At 45.8% G+C, this 20710-nt stretch overlaps 1 protein-coding gene and 1 pseudogene across 2 annotated transcripts; one reads left to right on the forward strand and one right to left on the reverse strand.

Annotated features, from left to right (window-relative positions):
- Positions 1 to 3292: 3292 nt before the first annotated feature.
- On the reverse strand, positions 3293 to 6071 carry LOC308532515 (eotaxin-like). The gene is made up of 3 exons (XM_081110043.1): positions 5892 to 6071; positions 4378 to 4489; positions 3293 to 3988 (listed from the first exon to the last, which is right to left on the reverse strand). The coding sequence occupies exons 1-3, from the start codon at positions 5965 to 5967 to the stop codon at positions 3883 to 3885; spliced, it is 294 nt and encodes a 97-aa protein (XP_080966169.1). The 5' UTR covers positions 5968 to 6071; the 3' UTR covers positions 3293 to 3882.
- Positions 6072 to 6220: 149 nt separating this feature from the next.
- On the forward strand, positions 6221 to 18916 carry LOC308531840 (ferroportin-like; annotated as a pseudogene). Its single transcript has 4 exons — positions 6221 to 6235; positions 9054 to 9111; positions 16363 to 16552; positions 18700 to 18916. The product of its transcript is annotated as a ferroportin-like (transcript).
- Positions 18917 to 20710: the final 1794 nt, after the last annotated feature.

Genomic DNA, 20710 nt, shown 5'->3' on the forward strand with positions numbered 1-20710 from the left:
TTTATCATCTCTCTTCCCAGGACTGAAGTGCTCTTTCCACAGCTGCTGTGCATGGGTGGCCAACAGCTCTCAGCTGAGTATCCTGTGTGAGACCTGCCCTTGGTGGAGGAGAGCTGCCTTGCCCAGAGTTCAGGGTCCCGGGAGCAGCCCGCATCCGTGACTGGTTGAGATGGGAATATAAATGCCTGGACCCTCGCCCCAATTTGGGTTGTTCCAGCTCTAAAGCTCCCTGTGGGATTGGCTGAAACCTGCATTGTGACAGTGTTCCATATACCTTCTCTCCAGGCCCCGTCCTGCTTTCCACACTGTCCAGCACACTTTGAATGACAATTTTCATCTAAGAGTTTGCTTCCCATTTGGTGCCATCTCTGGTTCCTCGTTGGGATCTGTGTGCCATCGGAAGGCTTAAATATCTCCACTGCTCTGTGCCCACGATTTTATACTCCAGGGGCAGACGATGCTGTGCCCAGTTACAGGCGAATTGCATTAGAGATTCCTTGAAAGAGAGGAGAGAGAGCTTGGCATAGGGGATGTGAGTGAATTCTCTTTAGTCTTGCACAAGTGAAAGGCATTTCTCCCCCTCTCCTCTCCCTTCCTGATCCTCTCTTCAAGATTTTCTGGCATCAGAGGGTCTGCTGATCCCAGGGAGGTGCCCTGTGGCCACCCCATGGGTGTTGCCTGCCTCCTGGACATGCTAACATTTGGTGGTGCATCCCTTCTTGGCATTTACGGCTGAAGTCTGCTAAGCTGCAGAAGAGACAGGGACCCCTATTATACCTGGAGTGGGGTGCAGTGATTGTTTTGAGTGGGAGCCATGTGTGGGAGCCACTAGAAGCTCTCTGATGGCTCCTGGGGTCCATGCTTCCACCTGAGGATCTCATGGAGAAGCTTCCCAGAAAGGCTCTGTTTGAGATATAGTTGGTGTGCAATCACCTCGGCCTCTGTCTGACATGGGAGTGTGAATGCAGAACCCTCACCCAACTTTCCCTGCCCCAATGGGTGAAGATAGTGATTTAAAAAATAATCCCAATCCTCACCTGGGGATATGTATTTTTATAGGAGAGAGAGAGAGAGAGAGAGAGAGAGAGAGAGAGAGAGAGAGAGAGAGAGAGAGGAACATTGATGTGAGAGGGAAACATCACTTGGTTGGCTCCCCTATGCGCCCCAACCAGGAATCAAACTCACAATCTGGATATGTGCCCTGACCAGGACTCGAACCCATAATCCTTCGGTGCTCAGGATGATGCTCCAACCAACTGAGCCACACCGGCCAGGGCAAGATAGTGACGTTTTCTAAGAGAAAGTGTGCTTAGTGCAGGAAATCGTTTGGGGTCATGGTCATGTGTTAGATTCCTTACTTTCTTTCCTAAAACATGATTATCCTCATATTATGGATGGGACAATCCAGGACCAAAATAACATAGTGAGAGAGACTTGATTTAGGGGTAAAACAGAAGCCCCTCGTCTGCCAGGTCAGTGCCTCCCTTATATTGCCTGTACCAAGGCCACCCCAAATTGTGGGCCAGTGGGACTTTGGTGTGAATGGTGTCCCTGGAGCTACATGACGCAGTGACCCTGCTGGACAGAGTGCGACACAGTGGGCAACTGACCCTCCAGATTGGCAGCCTTAGATCACGTGGAGTTCTACCAGCAGGGCACCTATGATTTTTCCTACCCTTGGGGACATAGTTGGTCTCTGATTTGAGTTTCTTACAGGAAGTGGAGGTCTTGTCCATGTGGTTAGAAGCTCTTGAGCTTGGCGAGGAGAAGAGTGAGGAAGGGAAGTGCATTCATTGTCTGGGTCTCTATGGCACCGTTGTGGAGTTATGGAGGTTTCTGTGTCACCGGTCCTGCCTCTCCAGCCACAACATCCGGCATTGCACTTTTCACCTAGTGCCATTCTCCTCCAATCGCCTTCTCCCCTCCCATCTCCCATGCCCTGAGTCCGTTCTCCATCACCTCTTGCCTATGCATTGCAATAGCGTGCTGACTGCTCCTCCCTTCCCTCCCCATCCAGCCCTTCGCCACATGGTTATGACTCCCAAAGCCCCTCTGATCATGCCACTCCCCTACCCCGCCAAATCAAAACTTTAAATGCCTGTTCGTACTCAGGTGGCCAGATGGTCAGGTTTGCCTGGGACTGTGTTCATTTACTAGTATATCTGCTGTCCCAGCATAATTATTAATGGTGCCTCCTTTTATTCTCAAAAGTCCCAATTTGGGTGATAAAAATGATGCGTTCCTCTTACTCATTACTCTCTGAATGGAGCCCAAACTCCCCACCTTCACAGACTGGCCTCACCTTTTCTTCCCAAATTTCCCCACCATTTCACTCAGCCCCTAGCCCTGCCACCTTTCCAATGGGCTTCCACCCAGCTTGAAAAACACACAGTGATAGCCCTGGCTGGTGTGCTCAATGGTTAGAGTATCCACCTACCCACCAAGGGGCTGAAGGTTCGATTCCCGGTCAAGGGCACGTACCTGGGTTGCAGGTTCCATCCCCAGCCCTGGTTGGGGCACCTAGAGGAGCAACCAATTGATATGACTTTCTCACATTGATGTTTCTATCTTTCCCTCCCTTCCACTCTCTCTCTCTCTAAAAAAAAAAAAAAGCAATGGAAAAATATCTTTGGGTTTGGGTGAGGATTAACAATAAAAAATAAATAAAATGAAATGAAACACTGTGATCATCTTTACTTCTAAGCATTTCTCAAGCTCTCCCTCTCTCCTTCCGACCTAGCCTGAGATACCGCTCACTGAGCCCCTGCCCTTGTCCACCCATCAAGACCTAGTTAAGGTCCAGGCTTGGGCCTCTTTCGGTGCCTGTAAAGCCTCAGTCTGGCCGACCCTCTTGTCAAGAGTCACCTCGCCTTCCTGTGACTTGTCTGTATAGTCTGTGTATTCTGGGCTGGAGGACATTCAGAGGAGCATGTCAGGCACGGGGAGAATATCACAGGCTGCTGCAGTGGTCACGGTAGAGACTTTGGGCAAGCGTGAGGTTGGCCAGGAAAAAAGTGGTGGGGAGGGTCCTGCTGAATAGTTGTCTGAAGTAGGAGAGGTCTAGGAAGCCGCTCTTGGGGACCGGAATCAGAGGCGTACAGAAGGTTTGTCTGGTCCTGTCAGTTTTCTCCTGAATCCCGTTGAAAGCCAGCCAAGCCAAAAGGTCATTTCTCAGAAACACAGTTCCCACCCCCATAATTATACCTGTCACCCCTACCTTTCTACCTGCCAGCTTAATGTGGATTCCCCACAATAATACAACTGCTGACTGAAACACAAAATACAGGTTTCTGTATTCCTAAAATAATATTTATTTCCAGTGAACAATATGAGTCACACCTCTTCTTAAAAATACAAAACATGTTCATATCTTTGCCAGGACCCTTACACGTTTCCAGAGAGGGAGGGAGGAGAATAAGAACCTAGCACTTTGCAAGGGATTGGATTGGGGATCACAGACGAGAAAGGACCTGACATGGTAAAAAACAAGCAGTATTCACAGCAGAGAAGTTTAAAAACACCAGTAGCCTGGCGGCATGGCTCAGTGGTTGAGCACTGACCTATGAACCAGGAGGTCACAGTTCGATTCCTGGTCAAGGCACGTGCCCAGGTTTTGGGCTTGATCCCCAGTGTGGGGCATGCAGAGGGCTCTCTCTCATCATTGATGTTTCTATCTCTCTCTTCCTCTCTGAAATCAATTAAATGTATATTAAAAACATCAATAACTTAAATACAATAATTTGTTAATTATTAAATAAAAGCCATTCGTTTGGGGAGGATGATGCAATGATTTCAGGCTGCTTCTTAGGAAGACGGCGGAGGGGTGGGGGGAATGAATCAAGCATTTCTCAGGCTCGGGTTTGGTCTCAAAACAGTCAATCTTTATGGCTTTGGAGTCTGGGATTTTTTGTCCAGGTACTTCATGGCATCCTGGACCCACTTATTCTTGGGGTCAGCACACACCTCCTTGTTCAGTTTGGTCTTGAAACTGTGGGAGAGAGGGGAAGCGATTAGAAGGATTCACTTTGAAAATTGTGTCCATTTAACCCCAAATTTCCAGGACTATCTGCCATGGGGTGGAGGGGCTGCCGTGGGAGAGCGGGAAGGGGACAGAGGAAGGATGGGACTCTGGGGTTTCCTGCTGCTTCTGATGGCCCAGTCAAGCCACCCTTGCTCCTGACTGGAAGGAACTGGTATGACCTGGACAAGCTTGCAGACAGAGCTAAGTGTGAAAATGCCCTGAAGTGAAAAATCCATGAATCGGATGAGAGAGTCCAACCCTGTGTGTATAATTCCAAGTAACTCAGGAGCAATTCCTGCCCTCTGCCCTCTAGAAATGAATGTTTGGGCGGGGAGAGGGTGAGCTCTGCTACTTACATCACAGCTTTCTGGGGACATCTGCTGTCGGTGAGTCTTGTGTAACTTTGCAGTTTCTGATTTGGGATCTTCTTGCTGGCCATGCTGAAGCAGCAGAGGGTTGGGACCTTACCTGAATTTGTGGGAGAAATGAAAGAAAGGATGAACCACTAATAATATGTAGCTATTTTATATTTTTATTGATTTCAGAGAGGAAGGGAGAGGGAGATAGAAACATCAATGATGAGAGAGAATCATGGATCGGCTGCCTCCTGCATGGCCCCCCTGCTGGGGATCGAGCCTACAACCCAGGCATGTACCCTTGACTGGAATCGAACCCGGGACCCTTCAGTCCGCAGGCCCATGCTCTATCTGCTGAGCCAAACTGGTTAGGGCTGTAGCTATGTTAAGGCATGCCTTTGGGAGGAAGGAAGGAAATTTAGGAGAAAGCAAGAAAATGCAAGAGAAGGAGATAGAATTCATCTGCTCTGAGGTCCTATACTTCTGCCTTGACTTGTGGTTGCCGGCTGAAAAGTGAGGACCTGTCCCCACTGGCAAAGTGTAGAAGAAGCTTGGTCAGTGCAGTAAGTTCTAGCTCTGTTGTTGCAGGGCTATGGAGCTACGTGCCAACCATAGCACTGTTCACCAGATACCCCCATTCTCTGCTTTCTGGATGCATGGTAGACTTGCATTTTGTGGCCACTTTTGGTTGGCTGGAGCCATTCACTAGTTTGGACCCATAAGTGAGAAACCAAAGTGGACAAGTGCCATTTCTGAGCTGGAGTTAGTGATTTCCAGCGCAAGAACCCCAAGGGCTAGCTTTCCCTTTGTCACGGTAGCAGCAAGACTTTCGAAGGTGGCTGCTCATCAGCCTAGGACCCTGAGCGTATGAAGCAGAAGGTCTAGCCAATACACGATAGACTTTCAGTAGGAGTAAGAAATTAACCTTTCTAGTTTCAAGTCACTGGTCATTAGGGCTGTTTGTTACTACAGCCTGCATGACCTTATTTGTATGAATAACATGCAGTGCTTCTAAGTCATCAGAGCATGAAAAATGCTAATTCCCCCCCCACCCCCCCGACTCAAAACATGTCACCTCAAGAGATTCCCTGGAACCTCATTTCCTTCCTCTATCCACCATTTCTGAAAGCTTCTCGGAGTCCAGTGAAAACTCTGGGCCTCTCATCAAGCAATTGTTTCCCTTCTAGCCCTGCCCCAACTGCCCACGGGGCCCACAGGAAGAGAAGGTCTTCTTTTGTGTGTGCGCCCCATCCCTGAACTCTGCAAAGGCAGCCAGATCATGGATATACTCTGTCTCTCTCAACAGCCATGTCAGAAAGGAACATGGGACTGGCTTGGGTCTCTCTTCCACTGATTGTGAGGTTGGGCACGACTTGAGTTAGGTTAGGGTTAGGGTCAGGGTCAGGGTTAGAGTTAGGGTTAGGGTTAGGGTCAGGTTTCTAACACTACTCATGGGTCCTGTTGTGCTAGGTCAGGAGGTGGTCAGCTGTCCCACAAGGAGGGAGGGGGCTTACCTGGCTGAGCGAGCACCTGGGTGGTGAGGGTGGCCATGGTGAGCAGCAGGCACAGGAGCGCTGCGGAGACCTTCATGCTGGAGGGTGCGGACGCAGCCTCAGTGTGGGAGTTCTCGATGTTTGTGCTTGTCTCAGCCTCTTGTGGGAGTTGTCCGTGTGTGTGCTTGTCTCAGGCTCTCTGTTCCCCTGGCTATTCCGCCTGCCTTTTAAAGGCGATAGAGAAGAGTGGGAGCTTCTAGGGAATCCTTCCTCTTTGCAAAATCATGGCCAAGTCATCAAGGGAGGTCCTACGTTGATTACCAAATTCTACTTCCTGGAAAAGACGAACAATGGGCAAAGTAGCGGTAAGAAATTTGGCACATTTTTATCTATCTTGGGGCTCAGCATGGGGGAGGAAGGGAGCTTATGAAATGACTGAGCACGGGCTGTAACCCGAGAAGGTCATTCTTAGGAGCTCTGCTTTTCCTGAGATGAAACATCTGTAGTGGGGAAAGGAGTAAGGGAACCAAAAGCATGGAGAGATGAGGCGGTCTGAGAACCTTCCCTGGCCCCTGTGTTCACATGGTTGTCTTCAGGATTTGGGAGGCCAGGAAGGGACCTCAAATTTCTGCGTGGCTCCCACCCAGATGCAGAGAGATCTCAGCAGCTCTGAACATGGCCGGCTACCTGGGAACCTCACCCCTATTATTTAATCTAGTGGTCATAGAATCTAAGTGCCCTGGAATTTTAGTGCCATAGGACATCAGAACCGGGGAGCTCCTATTGGCCTGGACTTTTTGGGCATTTCCCTCCAGCTTTATTGGGGAATAACTGACAAAGAAAGATTGTATACATTTAAGGAGGATGATGCATTGGTTTGACATACACATACATTGTGAAATGATTTCCGCAATCAAGTTAACCTTCATGTCCATCACTTCACATAGTTACCCCCTCCCTCTTTTTTTTTTGTGGTGAGAACACGTAAGCCCTACTCCCTTGGCAAATTTCAAGTCTAAAATATAGTCACCAGGCAGCACATTAGGTCCCAAGAACGCAGTCATCTGAAACTGCATCTTCAAAGCAAATGAGCCACGACCATCAAGGAGCTATCTGAGGTGAAGGACAGTCCTATCCATGTTCACTACTTTATCCTCTGCACTTATCATAACACTCAAGAAAGAAATGGCTTTCAAAAAAACAAATAAGGAGTAAAATTTCTCTTTAGCAGGCTGTATGCTATGTTTGCACCATTTGACCAACATCTCCCCAGAAATACAAAGAAAAACCACCCCACACCTGTTAGGGTGACACTTCTCTACACCTGGTAGGATGGCTAGTGTCAAATGACAAGGCATGATATGTTTGCAAGGCTGTGGAGGAAAGCAGAGGGAATGTAAATTAATGCAGCCACTATGGAAAACAGTATGGAGATTCCTATGCATTTCTTATCTATTTCTTTTAGCCTCTCAAGCATTTTTCCTAAATGGAATTAATAGCAAAAGCCTGTTCATCAAATATACTGTAATGGAGTGGATCTGTTTGAAGCAGAATGGGTGGCTCCCTAAACCCGCACATCCCAAGGATTCAAGGAACACATATGAAAACCAAGAGACTTAGTTCACTCTCACTCCTGAGCACACACGGCAGAGGAGGTGCTCAATGGCTAAAAATTGCAAAGGAAAAGAGAAGAGAAGAATAAAGAGCATGTTTCCTCAGTGCATAACACGAGGCCCCATAATAGGAGATGGTGCAAGGGGCGGCAGCCTTTAATGGGGTCTTTAATGAGGTCCTTACTTAAAGTCTCTAATGGGGTCACTGTGGTGAATTGAATACTGGCATTGAAGCACTGCAAGATCCTCTCCTGCCTTTTCCTGCACGCTGGCATTTCAAATTAATTGACTGGTTCAGATTGCTCAGAGAGATGTGTTGAGACTTTGAGGTCTTGCCGAGGGTTAGGGAACTAACCCAAGGTCTCAGTCTCATCTGAATGCTCTTGTCCATTTATGGGCACAGAATTAGGAATTCTTGCTGGCCTAGATGATCTCTAAGCTCCCACCCTATATAATAAAAGGCTAATAGGCAAATTGTCCCCTCAACCAGGAGTTCAACCGGGAGTTCAACCAGGGTCCTGGCCCACCAACTGCCCACAGCCCCTCCCCCTGGCCGGCCCTGCCCCCAATCTCCCTCTACCCTCCTGATCAGGGGCAGGCTGGCCAGCCAACCTCCTGCCTCCCCTCCCCATGGCTGGCCTGGTCTGATTGGCCCCAGTCAGGGTGGGCCAGCTGGACCCATCCATGCACAAATTCGTGCACCGAGCCTCTTGTGTACAAGAATTGATCTCCAATTAGCTGAAAAGGGAGCAAGTAGAGGTCAGAAAATCTGGTCCTTCCTTATTCTTTTCTGTCCATGGCCAGGTGAGGTGGTCTAGTGTGGATTCTGGAATGAGGCTCCTGAGTTGGAATGATAGCTCTGCCACTAACTAGCTTTAGTACCATGGATAACTTACTAGCCACTATCTGCTAAGTTAACATGGGGGGACCTTAGAGGATTGTTGTGTGAATTAAATTAGTTAATATATATCTACCACATATATTGCACCGTGTCCAGCATGGTCAGGAGTGAACCTGAGGGGGTGGGGCAGGCAGTGAAGGATTAAAGAAGACAGACAAGAGAATACAGTTGAAGCTAGTAGGACACTGTTCTTGGATGGAGAGACAGTGCCACAGCCTGTAAGCTGAGTCTTTAGTTTATAGTCAGATCCCACGAGGCAAAGTAAAGATGTGGTCAAGATGTTTACAATGTTCTCTTGGGTTTTGAATCTACTCAATTCCATGCACCTGAGAACTCTATTTAGCTTTGTTTTGGCAGCACTTGGAACCACAGGTTCAGACCATATGGTCAAGCTTACAACCATAGCCTTTGGCTATAATTGTGCTGGGAGGGCTTTGGTCTCCTAGCTGGGACCTGCACATGGCTTTGCCATGAGAGGACCGTGCCCTCTCATCAGTCCAAGGCTTGAACCTGTCCAAACACTGTAGCCGCTCTCCACAATACATAACATGCTCAGAAGAGTGACCAGATTACTGGTAAAAGCTCATACTTATTAGGAAATGAGACAGGTTTTGAGGCTCAGGGGATGTTGGAAAAGGACTCAGAGTCTGGTCACATTGTTTCTTCCAGATCTTCTCCCCAGTTTTCCCACTACTTCCAAATAAGGAGAAGGAAGAGGAGGAAGAGGGTGAGGAGGAGGAGGGAATTTATATTCCAAAGAAAGCATGTTACTCTAGGGTGAGTTGCACATGTGGGAGATGTGAAGTCGCAGAAGTGTCAGTATGAGTTCGGGATGCTCTTGACCTTGGAGGTACTTTGCCAACATTCATGGGAAATTATGTTCCCTGAGTAGGAATAATTTCGTAACTCGGCTGGGTTGGAGGGCTCTATCAGTGAGTAACTTTCCATTTTTCAGTTGTCTTCCAAGGGCTTTGGGTTAATCTAAATAGTAAAAAAAACTGTGGGAATAAATAAACTCAATCTTTAGCTGTCCAAGGTCAGCAGCTGTCCCGTCCAGCTGCCTGGCTGTCCCTAACACGGGGGAGCAGCTCCACTGGCTACTTTGTCTCTCTTCCTCAGAATTCTCTTCCTCGGCAGTGATCTTGGCTGGATCCACTCCTTACCTTGGTCTGACGCCTGGGAAATGTGGGACCTGGGCCATGAATGACTGTAAGTGATGGGCAGGAAGGAGGTCCTTCTCTGTGAGAGCAAAATCTTATCCTGAATGAGTAGGAGATGCAGATCCTGGGAAGTAGGGCCCCTGCTTTATTTTGCAGCTCTGCTCCAGATTTCTTCTCATAGTGCAAACTTATACCCAGATGAAAGAGATGTTAACATATGTGGTATTCCAACTCTCTCTCTTTCAAAAAAAAACACACACACACACACACACACATATACAACCCAAACAACAACAACAACAACAACAAAAACACAGGGACCTAAGACTTGGGAACTAGTAACAGAATCCCTAAGGCAAGTAGTATGTTGTAGGCTGAGCTGGTTCTAGAACCTTTGTCTTTTGACTCCCAATCTAGTGAAACCTTTAATGGGTTGGAGTCCTTGGATTTAGTTTTCCCATCTGCAAAACAGGACCACATAGGGGCTGCTATCTCTCTTTCTCAAGGGTCACCGAGACCATGTCTGCAGTTTCTTGTTACTTTCGGAGGAGAATGATCCCAAAGTATATGTTAGTATACAATGTCTAACAACATGTCTAGTGAACAGCAAGCTCTCAATAGCATGCTAACTTGCACAGTCTATGCAAGTCACATTATTATTGCATTTTACATGTGTTGACTTATTTAATCCTCCCAAGAAATCTATGAAGTTGGTATCTTAATTAAGTTCATTTTAAAAATGAGAAAACAAGGGTTTGGGGCATGAAATGACTTTCTCTGCTGTGCAACCATTTATAGAAGTGAAGGCTGCTTCTCCGAGTTGCCATCAGAAAAACCAAAGCCCTGCTGTATAAAATATTCTCACTGCAAGTTACATCATCGCATACAATCCTCTTGGGGTGATCAGCTACAAAGGTGAACGCTGAGGCATTAGATGCTGAAGTAGTTCCCTGAACCATTGGTCATAGTAATGCATAGCATACGCTTCAACAATAACAACCATGGAAATCTCAGAGACTCTTTGCAACAGACACTTATTTTTTGTTTATGTCATGGCCTCGTCTTGGTCAAGCAGCTTGCTGAAGGTACTCTCTTCTGAGGAGTGACTCAGGGACCAGGCTCTTTGTAAATTACAGATGTCATCTGGAACATGTAGCTCCCAAGTCCCCCCAGGCAGAGGGAGAGCGGGTGGGAAATTGCGTAGGATGTTTTGAAGAACCACTCACGGAAGTAAGTGGCTTATAGCCATTCCATCTACATCCTGTTGGCCTAAACTCATCCTGTGACTCTCATCTAAGTGCAAAGGAGGCTGAGAAATGAAGCAGAGCACAGGGATATTTGGTGAGACTAATAGTTTCCATCACAGTCTGTTCTTGGCTCACTCTTCTCAACAGAGGTTAATGGAATGAGCCCGTCCCTAAGACAGTCCTATGGAGTCATTGCGTCAACCTAAATGGCCAGGACCTCTGGATGTCAGATGGTCCTCTCTGGCGGGTGAGTAGGACATGGATCTCCTTTGTCAAGTCAGCTGTGATCTAAGAAGACAAGTTATTTGCACATTGTCTGATTTTTAAGCATCCTCATCGATGGAGGGGAGGGTAGTAGACACCAGTGGCCAACACTCTGCAGCCCTTCAGGCCTATGTCCCTCAACCTCGGAGTTCCCTCCTTTGACATCGGTGCCCTTGGCCACTCCTCATGTGGAGAGAGACATTCTTCGGGGAGCTCTGCAACTCTTGAAGACTGCTTGCTGCACCAAAGCTTGGAGTTTGTTTGCAGTTTTGTACTGTCAATGGCTCTTTCTGTTTTCCAGTTCACGCTCATTCATGGTCTTATTGGCAATGTAATACTGTTCTCTTGATAATAGGTTTCTGATTTCTCCCTACCCAGTCAATTCCACATACCAGCAGCCATAGCCCAAGTTTCTTTCTAAATGTACTTCTTAAATCATCTTCCTGCCCTTTCCTCTCCCCTCTCTCCCTTTCTCTCTATCTCTTTCCTGTTCTTTCCCTACTTCCATCCCTTCCTCCCTTCTCTTAGTGAAGCTTGGAATGGCAAGGTTACAACGTCAATCTAATTTTTCCCATGCCACTTTATCTAATTGAGTTATTTTTTGAATTTTTATTACTGAAATCTTCTTCTCCCCAAAATACCTTCTATGAAAGTTTGGGATCGAGAAACAGATGACTTTTCCAACAATATTGAATTTGTGGACTTTGTTCCATTTCATTTCTAGCTTAAAGCTAGTCAATTCTTTTCTGAAATCATCACTTTCTTAACAAATGCAGGCAAAAACAACCAACATATGGCTAATATATACTTTTAACACTTTTCCTGGGAGAGACAATTTCCATAGACAAGACCTGATAGCTTTGACACTTTGGAACGTGAATCTCCATCTTTTTGACTTGGGATCTGAGCTTCCTTACTGCCTGCTGTCAGATGTCTCTGGCCAATGCTACATATTTTAGGTTTTTAATGGCAACACATGATCATGGCACCAAGTTCTCTATGAATCTAGGTTAAACTAGTCTCCAAACTTTAATGGCTTAACACAATGAAGGATTATTCTCCCACGAGACAGATCAGGGTAGACCAGGTGGTTCTCCTCAAGCAGTGACCAGTGACTTGGGGATATGGGCTGCCCTCACCCAGAAACAGCTTGATGGAGCTCACCACCTCCAAGGTCAGCATGAAAGAGGAAGATGAGGCTGGAAGGATGGGTTGTTTATAGGGACTAGGTCTGGAAGTGGCTTATGTTATTTTAACCCTCACCCAATTGATTGGAATTCAGTCACAGGGCACCCCAATAAATGACACTTAGGCTGGAAAATGTAGAAGAGCACATGAATATGTGGTGGTCATTTGTAGCCTCTGCTACTTCAGCGCTGGTGCACATCCAGCAGCCAAATCTAGGAGGTGAGGAAGCTCAAACAGAAGGCACGGGTCAAGCCCAGAGACCGCGTTGATCTGAAAGAGAGAATATCAGGAAACCTCAAAACACATCCCATCACTAGTCCACAGACATGGCTGCGAACTAGTTAAGAAAATGGAAGGGGTGCCTTCCCCACCAACACTCTGCATCAGAATCTTTGGCGATGATACCTAGAAATCTAAGGTCTAAGCGACTGTGGGTGCCAATATGAGAGTTATTGATCTGCTGTAAATCCCCTTTGACGGGGGCCCAGTGAACTTGCCCAAACTTTCTAGCCACATGAGTGGTATGACCCGTCGAATCTTTGAATGCCATCCAACACAGTGCCCAGTTATGTAGCAGTTTCTATTGCTGGTCGTGGATTGGGATTTCTTTTGAACCCTCTGTACCCAAAGGATCAAGGGGTGAGGACAAGGGATTTTAGAATTCCTTGAAACTGAAGAGATGTGGCTTAACAAAGAGAGTGTGAGCAGATTCTGTTTGGGCTTGAGCATGCAGAGCTCATCTCTGCTTAATGGTTGCCTGTACCAGAGTGCTTTTGCTGCACCTCATTACTCTAAAGCAACTACCTATTTCCCCTCCCACCCTGGTTGGCCTCCTATTCGCCCCTAGAATTGGAGATTGCACTGTTTACTGGTGTTTGGGGATGAGGATGGGAGGAGAGGCAGAAATGGCTGCTGGACCTGGCCTGAGCATCAGCGATGGCAGCAAATTGTCACAGGTGTGCTGTCTGGTTGACTCCAAGGTGTCTAATTTCTCCTGACACCTTGAGATTTCTACTAGGGTTTTGATGCAAATCCTCTGCCTTCAAGAAGCTCAAAGCCTGAAGTGGTCAAGGGCTTGTCAGTATCCTGCCTTGGGTTTAGCATCCTCACCCTCCTTGCTCTTCCTCAAGAAATTTTAAAGACATATGGTTCCCAGATGTGGAGAATAATTTACAAGGTCATCTGTCAGGCCCCTCCCTGATTTCTCAATGCAGGTGATGTGAGGTTTGAATTATGCTGGATTCAAGGCTTCCTCAGTAAGGGGAAAACCAGCCAGCCACAAGGTTGCTGTAATAGACGAGGGGGGAGACTGTTGGGAAGGGAGTGGGATGGTGAGAAAAGAAACAGACTTGGAAAGGAGGAAGGTATCTGGACAAATGGCTGGGACTAATGTCAGGTCTGGAGCTGCTGAGTTGGCTACACCTGGCCCCAGCCTACCTGACTCTCCTGTCTTTCACGTAAGCCAAACCTGTGGGCAAGTCCAAGACCAATAATATACTCATTCTTCCAGAACATCCTTTAAAAAGCCACCAAAGTCAAGTTTTATCCAAAAATATGTTATGGGAAAATTAAGAGTCATACTTTTACAAACATTCATTTCTATAATAATATTATGGTTTAATTGGGACATCACCTCCTAAAAATTTTTTAAAAAGCATTGATTTTTGGGAGGATGTTCACAATACCACAGTGAGATAGAGAGGAGAGAAGCATCCCACAGTTTGGAAGAAATCCAAAACACTTATTTGTGAAAAGATATATGCACCCCCATGTTCATCATAGTATTACTTACAATAGCCAAGATATGAAAACAACCTAACTGTCCATTGATGGGAGAATGGATAAAGAGGATGTAGTACATATATACAATGGAATATCGCTCAACCAATAAAAAAGAATGAAGTCTTGCCATTTATGGGTGAACCTAGAGGCTATCATGCTAAGTGAAATAAGTCAGACGGAGAGAGACAAATGCTATCTGACTTCACTTATAAGTGGAATCTAAAACATAAAAAAACCAAACAAAACAGAAACAAATGCATAGAGATACAGAGAACAAACTGATGGTTGTTAGACAGGAGGAGGTTTGGGGGGCTGGGTGAAAAAGGTGAAGAGATTAAGAAATACAAATCGTGCCCTAACTGGTTTGGCTCCGTGGATAGAGCGTCGCCCTGCAGACTGAAAGGTCCCAGGTTCGATTCCGGTCAAGGACATGTACCTTGGTTGTGGACACATCCCCAGTAGGAGGTGTGCAGGAGGCAGCTGATTGATGTTTCTCTTTCATGGATGTTTCTAACTCTCTATCCCTCTCCCTTCCTCTCTGTAAAAAATCAATAAAGTATATTTAAAAAAAGAAGTACAAATCGCTAGTTACAAAGCAGTCACAGGGATGTCAAGTATAGCATAGGGAATATTGTCAACAATATTGTAATAACTAGGTATGGTGTCATATGGGTACTAGACTTATGGGGTGAACACTTCATAAGTTACACAAAAGTCTAATCACCATGTTGTACATTTGAAACTAATATAATATTGTGTGTCAGCTGTAATCGGAAAAAAAAGATATTTGAAAAATGTACTTTTTACTGTAAGAGCCCTCAGCATTTGTTTCTTCTTTGGAACACTTGGGTGTTGCCTCATAGTGTTTCTGGTTTGAAATAAAACCCTAACATCTTGAATGAACATTTGTCACGTATTGCTAGCAATCTCCAGGCTCCTTTTGAGCTCATTTGCCAGCTTTAATGAGAGGCCATGTGTTGCCTCTTCATACTCATAACTGGGTCACCCATGATGGGCATGGAGGCAAGAGAGGAAGCATTTTCAAGCCTTACACAACCCTGAACGCTGTTGTGGAAGCAATTCGGGCGTTTAGTCTGGCTTTAGCTTTACATCAAGTTTATTCTTGCCTCTGTGACTTTGCTCATGCTACTTCATTACCTATTTTTCAAATTTCCATTACTCCCAGTTACAGAAATTGGCAAAGATCCAATCTACATGCTACCTCCTTACCCATGGAGTCTTCTCCGATCACTTTGATGTAAGCCATCAGAACAGCTTATTTTCTAACCCAGTGTGTATATTCCATCTACTTGGTGCGTCTAAGAAACAGAACCTTCTCCGTGCGTGTGTGTGTGTGTGTGTGTGTGTGTGTGTGCATTTCATCCAGGAGGCAGTTGACTGCAATGTGAGGGTTTATTTCTGGGCTCTTTTTTTTTTTCTCTCTCTCACTTGCTCTTTTGGTTTATTTAGTGAAATGAAATATAGATCTGAACATAATACAGAGTACAGCTTTTAAAAACTGGAAATAGACTTATTCAGCTTCGTATCATTCTCTGGTACTACATTTTAAATATTTTAATGTGGTGTTTAGATTCTTTCCCATCGCAGATTTTTAATATCAAATTCCTGATTTAAAAAAAATTCTGGTATTACCTATGTACAACATACTCGTGTCATTTTTCTTAAAGGCAATTTCTAGGTGTCAGAGATATCTTTGTACCAAGTAATCTGTCTAGACTAGGGATTAATATCTGGAGGCTTATTTGTTCAAATGTAGATCTCCTTTTAGCTTTTGGCTCTCCTATCTTTGAAACCCTCCTTTCTCCAGTGAGAATGTAAAATTTCCCACGTTTTCCCTTCTCTTCTGATGACTAGTCAACCTGATTGTTCTCTGTCCACCGAGAAGGCTTGGAAAGGCATTCTCTGGAGCCACACCCTTCAGAAGGCTAACTGACTTAGACTCTGGAGCATTGGTTCTTAGGCCGTATTGATAACTTCAATCACAAATCAACTTGAGAAGCGTGTGATATAGCAGTAGGAAATTTTAAGTTCTTTCACTTTTCTAGTATCCTGTTTTTCGTGTCATCTTTCTCTCAAAGCCTGTTTTCGTTTACTTGCAAAGCCCAGTTTTTTTTTTCCTGTTTTCGTTGCAAAGACTTTGCCTCCAGTGAGCCCATGGGCCTGCTCCGTGCCTCCTGCTCAAGCCCGCAGTTGCTGATAGAAGCAAGACTGTGGTTGGCACAGCAATTTGGTCCAATGCAGTTCCTCTGCATCAAACAATGAGGTAACTGCAACCTGAATCTGAAAACCAAGAGTAAATAGTGTTTCCATCCACAGTTGCTCATGCCTCGCTCTTCACTCTGAATGCCTCCGTAGCCGCTGGCTGTGTTGTCCTGATGCCGGTATTCTCCTACAGAGGGGAGGCAATGCAGACCTGGCACGGCTGGTTCTGGTTCGCTGTGAGTGTCCCCACCTCCCCCTTGCTCCACCAGAGTGGATGTCGGCGGCGAGGCCTGAGTGCCCGTCAGTGAGTCAGCTCTGCACAGCCCTGCTCGCTGGTTTTGGATCTGGCTAGTCTTTGCCACTGTTCTCCTCACCCCTAATTTGTGAATCAGAGTCCAAATTTCACAGACGTGAAGTCAATAGAACAGCAAAGTCTCTGTCTGCAAAGTGCAAATTAGCATCGGATCTGGTGCCGATGGGGTGGGAAGAAGAAAACGCTTGGAATCAACACAATAACGCTGGGCTCCAAACCTACCTCGAACCTCTTTCTCTTAAAGGTTTTTGTGTTGGTTTAGCTCGTCCTCGGGCTGTCAGATAAGTAACTGTATGTACCACACGGGCCGAGGAAGTCTATTCTTGGGTTCCCAGCTGCCTTTGCCCTCCTTCTGTCGGTGGCCTGCTACGCAGCTGTGACCACCCTGGCGGCTCCGGCAAACCCGGCCAGCCCAGCGCTGACCATCGCCATCCCAAGGGGCTGGACGGTGAGCCTCACAGCTGACAACAGAGCCAGCTGGCTGGTGAGCTGTGCCGCCTTGGGCATCGCGGGTCCTCGGGGCCAAGAAGTGGGCCTGGCTCAGGGAACACAGTTGATGAGCCAGCCAATCAGGTCTCTGAGAGAGACAGCAAAGTAGCCTAGAAGAGAGGGCACTTGGAGTCCAACAGGCCTAGATTTGAATCCAGCTAAAACCTGCTATGGCTCATACCAGCTGCGAGTCACTTAACTTGTCTAGACTTTACTTTCCTCATCTATACAATGGGAGGAATCATGACCACTCCCTTCCCCCTTCCGCCAGCACAGCTTGGGGTTGGCAAAGCCCTTGGCACTACATTTGCTCGTAGGAAGCACTTAAGAAAGGGATGATATTGTTGTTATCAAAGGGATATATCAATGGGACTTTGAGGAACCAAGCCCCTCAAAATATATCAGAGAAGTTCCTTGGCCATTTTAGAGCTAGAAAAGCAGTGCACTAAAAGCGTTTTCAAATGCTGGCCAGTGATACGCTTCTACATCCCCCCACCCCCAAATTCAACCCCAAATGTGACGGTTGATCTTCACTTATGTGAGAGTGAGGGGCAGAATTTTTGTCAGTAGTGGAGATAAATGGGAGAATCTGGCATCTTCTTTCTTTTTCCTTCGTTTATGAAACTTGGATCTTTCACGCTGCGATGCGTTCAAATTGCCAACTTACAGCTGGAGCTCGTGGCCCACCCTGCATTTGGGCAGTTGGTCCCCTCCGCTAGAAAGTGTTTGTGAGCGCTGAGAGCCAAGATAGAGGAAGCTGTTCTTCCAAAGCCCCTTGTAATCGTGCTTTCTTTTAAATTGCACTTTTTTGGCTGTCGTGTGGCTTAAATAGCACCATCCAAAATAAACAGCGCTGTGGTAAGAGCCGGGTGACGCGGCGTTGAAAGTGTCCTCGGTTTCTGGGGAAAAGAAAATCTTTCTAGTCTCTGATAATTCATCTTAAAGAAGTCTAAAATAAAGCACAGATTCCGGTTTGAAGTTCATTATAATCTTAAAAATGATCTTGTAAATATATTCTTCAATGATGGTAGAAGAGTTAAGAGCAAAAGCTTTGGAGTCAGACTGCCTGGGTTGAAATCCCAGCTTCTCCTTTTCCCTTCTCTGTGACCTTGAGCAAATCACTCCATCTCTTTGTGCCTCAATTTCCTAACCTGTAAAAGGGAGATACCATCAACTTCTTAGAGTCGCGAGGATTAAATGAGACAAATATATGTAGGAGGCTTAGACCTCTGTGCCTGGCAGAGTAAGTATTCAGCCAATTCTGTCCTTTATCTCCATTCTGTCAACATGCTGGTCATAATAATGTCTATTGATATTATTGTAGTTGCTAAGACAGTATGGTGTGATAGGAAAGAGTGCTGAGACAGGAGTTGAAATAATTAGCTCCACAAAACCTAGTGTCTCCAATCCTCAGTTTACCCGTTTTTAATTGTTCAGATTCCCACAACTGATCCCGGAGGCCTTTTCCAGGTTGAAAATCCTATGACTGACTAATCTAGCGTTAGACGGAAAGGAACCTTTCTTGTTTCCACCATCGTTCACCCAGTTCATGGGTCGCAAAGCCAGCAAATGCACGGCATTATTTCCCAGGAGGAAGGATGGAAATAAGTGGCTCGCAATGTTTCCTTCCTCTCACGTACGGGGCCGAGGGAGGCGGTCCGGCGGCTGGACCAGATCATCAATATATTTGCTCCCCTGTCCGTGGGCCAGGTGTAGACATGGGCATCTCCTGTGATCGGTGGTGGTTTCATTTTTGGATGGAACTTGGTTTCCCTTTGTGTAGAGTTCCTGTTTCTGTCCAGGGTTTACCAGCGAGTTCCCCAGCTGGCTGTAAAATCCCAGCAACAGGCAGGGGGGCCTTCCTAGAAAGGCAACAGGAGGCGGTGGGCATTCAAGGTAATGCAAACTCAGAGGCGGCTTTTGTTTCTTTCTCTCCTTTATATCAGTGTTCCGTCTCTTCTTTCCAGTGCTTGTGTCTGAGCATAATCTCACCAGGCGCCAAGGAAACTGGGGTGTTTCTCCACCGAGTCTTGTCACTCATCAGTTGCAGTTTGTTCATAGGGACATTGAGCTCTGTGCACGTTCAGCCTGGCTTTGTGTCCCTGTGGCTGGGGAAGGGCCTCCGGCAGAGACGCTGGTACCCGGGAGAGGAAGCCACTGGCGCACACAGGACTGTCAGGGAGGTCCTGGCGATGCACTAAATAATCCCTGTGGGCAGTGCGGTCCGCAGGGGCTACTTGTTAAACATGAATATTAACTCTCATCTTTAGTCATCATCATCATGCTTATGTTTTGGCCGCAGGTTCAGCGTTTTCACGAGCACTGCTGTTGAGACACACCTTGTCTACTGGAAAAGCTTCTTTCCCGGCACAATTCTGCTCTCCAGCAGCACCAGCCCTGAGGTTTGTCAGCATCTTGAGCTGGACTGAGCCCAAGTTGTGCGCCGTGGCCGAAAGGGCTATTTCTGGGCTCTTGATCCTGTTCTGTTGGTCTGTGTCCATTTTTATAACAGTGCAATGCTGGTTTAATTACTATAGCTTAGTTTTGTTGTTGTTGTTTTTTTGTGTGTTTTTAATCCTCACCTGAGGATATTTTCTTCCATTGATTTTTAGAGAGTGGAAGGGAGAGAGAGAGAGAGAGAGACAGAGAGAAACACCGATGTGAGAGAGACACATCCGTCGGTTGCCTCCTGCATGCCCCTGACCAGGGCTGGAAGTCTGCAACTGAGGTACATGCCCTTTACTGGACTCAAACCCGGGACCCTCCAGTCCGCAGGCTGAAGCTCTATCCGCTGAGCAAAACTGGCTAGGACTTAATTACTGCAGCTTTGTAATGTAGCTTGAAATCAGGAACTGGGATGCCTCTAGCTTTGTTCTTCTTTCTCAGGATCGCTTGCTTATTTGGAATCTTTGAGTTTCTATATGAATTTTAGGATTTTTTTTTATTATTTCTGTGAAAAATGCCATTGTCATTTTGATGGGGTTTTCATTGATTCCATAGATGGCCTTAAATAATGTGGGCATTTTAACATTAATTTTTTCTAACCATAAACATGGGATATCTTTCCATTTATTTATTTTTCAATTCCTCATCAAAGTCTTATAGTTTTCAGTGTAAAGATCATTCACCTCTTTGATTTAATTTATTCTTAAGTAGTTTATTGGTTTTGGTGCTCTTGAGAAAGGGTTTGTTTTCTTCATTTTTTTTCAGATATTTTGTTATTATTGTATAGAAACACTACTCATTTCTGTATGTTGGTTTTGTATCCTGCAACTTTACTGAATTTGTTGATTACTTCTAACAATTTTTTTGGTGGAGTTTTTAGGATTTCCTATGATTATATCATCTGCAAACAGAAAATTTTACTTCTTCCTTTCTGATTTGAGTGTCATTCGTTTATTTTTCTTGCCTGATTTCTCTGGCTAGGAATTCCAGTGCTATGTTGAGTAGGAGTGGTGAGAATGAGTACCTCTCTTGTTCCTAATCTTAGAGAAACATTTTTTAGCCTGTGAGTTAATGTCAGCTGTGGGTTGTTATATGTGTACTTTATTACTCAATTTGTTAAAAACGTTTTTATAAGGAAAGGATTTATATTTTGTCAAATGCTTTTATTTTTTAGTTATTAAAAGGATCGTATGATTTTTGCCCTAACCATTTTGG

This window comes from Myotis nattereri, assembly GCF_964212035.1.
Source record: "Myotis nattereri genome assembly, chromosome: 16".
NCBI classification, from domain to species: Eukaryota; Metazoa; Chordata; class Mammalia; order Chiroptera; family Vespertilionidae; genus Myotis; species Myotis nattereri.

Coding starts and splice junctions, on each gene's coding strand:
- LOC308532515 (XM_081110043.1), bottom strand. CDS start 5,967: ATGAAGGTCTCCGCAGCGCTCCTGTGCCTGCTGCTCACCATGGCCACC. Junction 4,490..5,891: donor CCAGGTGCTCGCTCAGCCAG/GTAAGCCCCCTC, acceptor CCACAAATTCAG/GTAAGGTCCCAACCCTCTGC. Junction 3,989..4,377: donor TGTCCCCAGAAAGCTGTGAT/GTAAGTAGCAGA, acceptor TCTCTCCCACAG/TTTCAAGACCAAACTGAACA.